The sequence below is a fragment of the Austrofundulus limnaeus genome, unplaced genomic scaffold, assembly GCF_001266775.1.
Source record: "Austrofundulus limnaeus strain Quisiro unplaced genomic scaffold, Austrofundulus_limnaeus-1.0 Scaffold36, whole genome shotgun sequence".
In the NCBI taxonomy this organism is placed as follows: Eukaryota; Metazoa; Chordata; class Actinopteri; order Cyprinodontiformes; family Rivulidae; genus Austrofundulus; species Austrofundulus limnaeus.
The window spans coordinates 1,868,025-1,875,692 of record NW_013952438.1 but is presented as its reverse complement, the minus strand read 5'-3'; the positions used below and the strand labels follow the sequence as shown (position 1 = coordinate 1,875,692).

Below are 7,668 nucleotides of genomic sequence, written 5' to 3'. Positions count from 1 at the left end.
TATATATACTTTCCAAATTGCTAGAACATTATTTTTATTATGATTACATCAAAATTTTGGGATTTCCAGCCTGAGACCCAGAGTGTTCAAAGAAACCTCGATGAGACATGAAGTGAAAATGAAAACAAGGCTGTAAAAAAATCTATGTTATTTATTAAGAACTAAATGGACAGGAGACTGAAAATGATGCTTCTGTCTTTTTTTTTGAAACTATAAAAAAACCTTCCATGAAGCAAGAAAAAATGGTTTCATCTTTAACTTTGTGCCTTTTGAAAATCAGGTCATCATTAATTCACTTGGTTATTTACAGTCACATTTCTGATTATTAATTTTTTTAATGAAAGGTGTCTAAACTTTTCCCTTCAGATGTAGGTGAAGAAGAGGAACAAGATTACATAAAGTGATCCGGGCTTTGCTTTAATTACCTGAAAAAGTGTTTCAGTCTTTCTCTGTAAAAATTGCTTTTCTGGGTACAAAACAGCAGTCGGTGAGTGTAAAATGTGCCTTAGGTGTTCGTTTGCGTGGGTGGGTGTTGTTTATGTTCGTGTGTTTTTGTGTGTGTGTGTGTGTGTGTGTGTGTGTGTGCGCGCAAGGATAAAAAAATAAGTAAATGTTTATTGTAGGCATGTGTGACTGTGCTGGAAGAGGAGGAGGAGGAGAGAAAAAGTACAGAGCAGAGACATCATGCTGCTCCAAAGCAGCAGCTGAGCTCATCCTGCTAAAGTCACCACAGTTGGACCTGGACATGTTATTTTATGAACCTGGCTCCGAATCCAGGTGCAGTGAATGCGCTACCCCACCAATAAATAAATAAATAAAAAACCTTGAACATCAGACGAAGTTGCTGTTTTCTTAGTGAGCACTCAAGAGCTGCATTCAGAGAAAAGCTGCCATATTTTATTGATGGCGTACAGTCTGAACCAATCACAAAGGAGATGTGAAAAAGGCAAAAAGGTGGAAAAAGGAGGTTTTAAATTTTAAAACAGGTAAGATCTGGCTTGTGTAACAGATTTTTAAAAGATTTCTTTGGACTGTGCAGCTTCAGAGCGCAAAGCATTCACAACTGGCACGTCAGAAATAATTCAAATCAATGCACCGTGATAGGATTTTTCTCAAGTTTTTTAATTTCCTTTTTTAAATAAACAAGCATTATTATTATTATTATTATTATTATTATTATTATTATTATTATTGGTAAAAACAAAATACATCACCTCCAGTTTTATCAGAACATTAGCATTAATAAGTGAGGATAATCCAAACTGACAACTGATATTTTCCATCTTTAGATTTTTGTTCTCTATATGAGACTGATTTCAGCGACAGCACCTTTATTATGACTCAAAGGCTAAAACAGATGATAATGTTTACACATGTCTATCCGTTTGTGTGTTCGTTTTCAACAAATTACTGCATCTGAATAACTTTTGGAGTCAAATGTGCTAATCAAAATTATCCAACGCAGAAATGGTTATAGCTCAGTCAGTCTTACAGCTAATGTGTTAAAATGTAAAAAGTTAAAAGTCGTACACAACACATACAATGTGACGTCACATAAACTTTTTTCAGGTTTAATATGCTACAACTTTGAAGTTGGCGTGAGTTTAATACTCTGGCATTAAATGCAGTAGGTGATATGTTCCTTCAATGAATGCTTTTTCAGTTTTTAACATCAGACACTTAGTAGAATAATAAGCTCATAACCTTGTTAACAATTGAGTAATGTTAAAAATGTGATATTTTATTATTTTGTCAATGAAGCTGCTTTCATGTTTTTGAAAAAATAATGGTGTGAGTCTGACCCTATATGTAGCTGAACATTTCTAACTGATCATCCATCTTTGAATATAATTGAAAACAAACCAACGTGAAAATCCACAGTTTATTTCAAATTAGTTTCAGACACAAAAATAAAAATGTGTCTGTGCAACTACACCATCTTTAGAAATGTGGCCCAACAAGAACAGGGAGTCTCACTTTAAATAAGGAAAGTAATGTTTTTAGTTGACACGCAAGCTTTTTCAAGAAAAAAAAAGCCTGTTTTCAAGTACAGATTGGAACGTTCTCATAGGAGCCACTCGATTGAGGCCACTAAATCTCTCCTAAATATAAACATAAAAACAGGGTTGCGTACACATTTGTCTCAAACAGCTCCCCATCAGTCCTGAGTTTCTGATTGGTGAAACCAGGTGGTTTGTTAAGTCCACCTCAGGCTGTTCAAATCCCTGCGGCCAATCCTTCTTAGTATCACCTCAGTGAAGGATAAATCTCACTTAAAACTATCCTCCCGTTCTGCCAACACATCTAAACACTCTCAGATCACTTTCAACTGTGTCCTAATGGGAAAGTGAGCCACAGCATTACATCACTACACCCTCCCATCTATATTCCTTGTTTGTAAGCTCTCTGCAAGTATCTGTTCTGTTCGCGGTGAAATCTGCTCGTGCTGCATCCAAATTCACCTCCAATTGTGTTTTATTAGGACACCGGCCCACCTGGGCTATCTTTCACGCCAAAGGAGGTGCATCCAAAGTGGCCTGCTGGATTTAGGTGGCCCTTTCGCATGGCCTTGATGGCCCACTGCTGGGCAGGGCAGGCCATCCGGGTCTGGCAAGGCTACACTAAGCAGGAAGCGTGAATTATGGCCAAAGGCCCAGTCTGCGATGCACTGATCCACACTACCAGCTGCCATCTTCCTCCCCTTTCCTGCATGCTCCCCCCACCATCCACTGCTGCGCTGCTCCTCTCTCCTCACGTCTATTTTTAGAGCTGGCTGATTTTTTTTCTTTTCTTTTTTTTTTTACTTTCTAAAATGGGCAAACACGTTGTGGAACAGCAAGGTGTGTGCGCGTTTGGTGGGTGTCTTGGACGTAACAACGCGTGCACTCTCAGCCAACTTGCCCGCACGTTTTCACAAAACCCCCCCACCCCCTTAAACGTCACCACAAACAGTGCATTCCAGCACACATTCAAACTCCCATTTGCATTCGGCTGCTCTCTGTTCTCGGCCCCGAGGGAGATGCTTGATTGAAGGTTTTGGTTCAGAACAAAACAAAACAAGGAAATAGCAAACAACAGCACAGACAGATGCATTCTAATGCTGCATTTTTACATTAAAACTGTGTGTGTGTTTGGGGGGGGTGCTTTAATTTAATCCTTGAGGTTAGCTATTCTTTGATCTCCAATATTAGTTACTTTTCTATATCAGACCTCTTTACTCCATCACCGTAAATACAAGCTATAACCGTACTCTACCATAATAATAAAAAAAACCACAGTGAAGCTCCTCACACACTGGTGACAGTAGCGTCTTTTTCAAAGTGCTGGAAGCTTGTTGCAAAGAAAGGCGCCAACATGCTGCCAATGTTGGCTGCGGAGAAAGGATGCTGCATTCCCAGGAAACAAGAGAGATAAAGAGAGTAGAGAAAAAAAAAACACATCCCTGCGGAGACGGAGGGAGCAACTTCTACTGTAAACTGCATGGAAGTGAGTGAAGCTACAGTAGGCTTCAAAACGTGAATTCTGCCTCAGTGGAGTAAGTAACGCACAGGAGCGCTCATAGGGTGAGAGATGGAAAAAATTCTATTTTTTTTAATCTTCCACAGTTTTTTTCTCAAGTCTTATTAAAGACGAGCAGCGCTGCACATTCGGATATGCGAGTCATTGCCACCAGAGTTTGTCGACCTTCACTTCTCATTTAGTAAGTCTGTAATTCCCCCCCCCTTTTTTCTTCTTCTCTTCTCTTCGACGCTGTGACTTCCTTTTGATTTGTAGGGTTGCTGAATGAGTACATGTAAATGTACACCAATTAGGAAGGATAGAGGACTTTTTGTAAAGCTGCCAAATCTAGGGGTATGGGTGGAAACAGTGATGCTTGGCTGAAAATAAATGATCTGTGAATCAATAAGACTTCAACAATGTCTGTTTGGTTGGGGGTGGGGGGGTATCTAAAGGCTTAATAGACTTGATTTAGTGAAGAAGGGTTTAAGGTTCTGGGGTACTCAGTGAATTGTTTCGGGGAAAAGAGATGGGGGCCAAAATAATTGGTCAAATTTGCAACACAAAGCTGCCACTTCACGTCTCTTTTCTTGAGTAAACTTCACTCTTGAAATCCCCAGCTAGTGCACTCAGCAGCCTGGTTAAATCCCCGAAGCCACAAACGACCGGAGGAGAACCAGAACTTTCCACTATAAAGATCCTGTCCGATCAGAAAGTGCTGACTAAGACCAGGCTCCTTCCTGTCCCACCCTCCATCACCCCTTGTTCTTTTTCTTTCTTTCTTTCTTTCTTTCTTTCTTTCTTTCTTTCTTTCTTTCTTTCTTTCTTTCTGTCTCATCAGGCGTGCAGCACACTCAGGAACCTTGGGATGGAACGTCGCTGGCCAACCTTTGTAAGGAAGCCCATTAAGGGAGCACATCAATATTTCATCATTGCTCACTCAGAAACATAGTTATAGAAGTTTCCAGTCCGGAGCCATTAGGGGGCAGACGTCAATATGTTATGGCAGCAAGCCTCTCCTCACCTCTTACCTTTCTGCTGTCCATCTCGCCCCTCTCAAGCGGAGAGGTTTCACTCAAGACAGCAGCAGTTTCCATTACTAGACACTAACACTAATCACTAACCATTAGGTATCCAAGCTGTCACAACGACCCCCCTCATTTTGGTAAATAGTCTAAGAGAGGGAGACAGACTATGAGGGTAATTTGCAAGGTAAAAAAAAACTGCACTCACAGAAAAAAACAAACGAACACCTGTTTTACATAATTTTATAGGATGTAGACAAGCCTGCACTGCTGTTGTGACACTTCTTGTGAGAGTTTTGACTCATGCACGTCAAAACAAGTCTGGCACCTTCAGTGAGCAGACAATCAGTGACAGCGGGTCGATTGTCAAGCAGAAATCTTGTCTCTCTCTCTCTCTCACACACACACACACACATACACACATACACACACACGTGCGGAGTCAAGGTTTGAGTCAAAGCATCAAATGGAAAAAAGTTTTCATTGAGGCAGGAAGTGGTAATTCCAGTCTTATGGTTTGGATTTTATAACCCTGATTTCAAATTATTACACGTTCGTTAGACCAGGACAAGCCTGCGGGGCTGAAGAGGAGCATTAAATATCACTCTGGTAGACATTTTATCAGATATTCCTGCAAGCTCACCCTTTAGTGTCCTTGGAGCTGAAAGGTCTTGTGCGTTTTGTCAGAGGGAGGTTTGGGGGTACAAGATTGAATAAAACAGGGGTCTATATTTATGCATAAAAACATTGGACATTTTTTTGTTCAAAGCTGAGCCAGGCTGAGTTACACTTATTAGGATGCTGTTTGCTTTTGGTGAGAATTCTGCTACTGTATGTTTGTCACTACTTTTTGTACTTTTTAGTTTAGTTTTTTTTTCCACTATAACTCAAAACTCTTCAGGTTCGTTTTCAGGTTTTGCTAAAAAAAAAAAAAAGCCACAAAGTGCACTTTTCAGAATTCAACCCGAAATATGTCACACAATGAACTTACCAGAGTGCAGAACCTCTCAGGTGGGTTTCCGCACGTGATTCCGGGCGGGTCCACCTTGATCCGCATGTAGTCCTTCATGGACACCGGACTAGGCTGGCATGCGTAGTGCTCCCACACCGAGCCCTCGTCCGTGCTCACCAGAGACTTGCACAGGTCGTACTGGCCCAGGGTGGAAGCCAAGCAGCGCAGCAGCAACAGCAACACGGCCTGGAGGAGCATGGCAGGTTGGGGGGGAGGTCTGCGGAGCGGGGTCCGGCACGGGGTGAGGGGACCACAGAGCTCAGAGGAGAGGAAACGCGCATGGAGCGGTGATCATAGGGTTAAGAGAAAATAAAATCCCCACTACTTTTAAAGTCAATTCACTCAACTAGCCTCCTGGCTTTTATAGATATATAGATATAGATAAATAAATCCCCCTGATAACAAATAAGACAAAGTTTATCTTGCAGCTTTCACTCAGTGTCGCCTGATTAAAAAAAAAAAAAAATTGGCGGCCCCGGGAGAACAAACGGACAGGGGGGGCTGTCTTGTTTGGTTTCCAGGAGCAAAAGAGGACGGTGGGTGGAGAGGCGGATACTGACAGAGGGATGCGCCTCGTCATTCACTTTTACCACCGTGTTTCAGGGAGTTGGGAGGGAGATGGTCGCGCGGATCCATGTCTCAGAGCGCGGCGTCCTGCTGTGGTGAACCGGTGCCAAATGGAGAGGATGACAGAGAAGCTGTTGCGTTTTCAAGTAGATCCATTGGACGTTTCAGGTCAGCTGAGTTCCTCTAATGGTCCTGAAGCACTGTGGAGACAAATGAGAGAAAAGTTCATACAAAAGTCTAATTAGTAAGCCAACTTTATTTGGATGTCTTTGCACGATTAACGCAACAAACCGCGAGGATGTTTTGGAAAGGTGAGGATAATAAGTTACCAAATCAATCAATCAACACATGAATAATTAAATTAACTACTCAGTATGCTTTTAAAACACTTTAATCTTTCTGTGGCATAAACTGCACCTAAACTTTGCAGATTTGCGCACTTAGAAGCGCCAAACTGTGCCATAACCCTGTGCGTAAAAACACGTGCTGCTGCTGTCGGGTGCCGCCTGTGTGTGTAATCTGCTCCTGCGCTGCACAGCAGAGAGGACTCCAGGTGTGAAGCGATCACTGGATTTTAGATCTTTCAAAAATCTGTACTTTTCAGAACATGTTAACTTGTGCCAAACAGAAATCTTTCAGCTATTAATGCGAAAACTCCACTTTTCAGTTTTAATCTCTATACGACGATATGAGTGTATTTAATAATCATCAGTGTTTAATAGAGTAATAAACATAAAACGAAACAAACTCATGAAGTTTTATAACCAAATTATTCGTTCCATGTAGTTCTAATTAGGTTTTAAACTGATCACGTAAACAATGATTTTTTTCCCCCTTTCCATGATTTAGTCTAATTATAATCCGTGACCTCAAAGTGACAAAAGTCAGGAGTATCCACAACCCGACCCCAAAACCCCGCGGACTTGGAGTTTACTTATCCCCCCAAGCACCGATCCTTGCAGGGGTGTGTCAGTTTGCGCCCGGCCCACCACACAAACTGTTTCATTCCCAAACATCACCGCTCCACCAGGCTGGAAGTCCTCTCATTAACTCCGGTGGTCCTGAAGTGGTCCGGATTTTGTGCACAAGTCGTGTTGTGAAACGCTTGATCAGATTTAAAAAAAAAAATAGTATAAATTTAAAAGAAATGAAAGAAAAAAAAACACTGACTTACTTCTTTCAAGCATCTCTGACGCCGGTCAGCACTTTGTGATCCCGTGCCCCGCCCCGCCCCCCATCCCCTGCTGGGCCAGATGAATCCCCTCCGAACCATCCACTGACCGGCGGTTCGGCCGTCCCGTTCCGCACTGTAACAACCCCCACCCCAGGTGATCAGCGTGTTCCTCCGCCGAGTACTTTCTGATCGCAGCGCGGATGGCTGCTGATGCTGCCGAGCTTCCCGCTGCTGGCTCCGCGTCCTAGATCTGGGAAACGGCCGGGGAAGAGAAAGCAGGCTGGAATCCCGCGTCAGGGAGTATCAAAAGTATAAAATATTGAGTTTGACGAAGGGCTTGTGCCCGCCCTTGTCCTCCCCCCCTCTTCTCCTCCTCCTCCCCCCTCCTCCTC

General features: G+C 42.5%; 1 protein-coding gene across 1 annotated transcript in view; it reads right to left on the bottom strand.

Moving 5' to 3' along the window:
* ntng2b (netrin g2b) overlaps positions 1 to 7,356 on the bottom strand; it is a gene marked incomplete in the record, with an annotated part of 110,943 nt that extends 103,587 nt beyond the window's left edge. Inside the window, 2 exon segments of the mRNA XM_014006575.1 lie at positions 5,515 to 6,302; positions 7,277 to 7,356. Coding sequence (XP_013862029.1) covers positions 5,515 to 5,733 — 219 coding nt within the window.
* Positions 7,357 to 7,668: the final 312 nt, after the last annotated feature.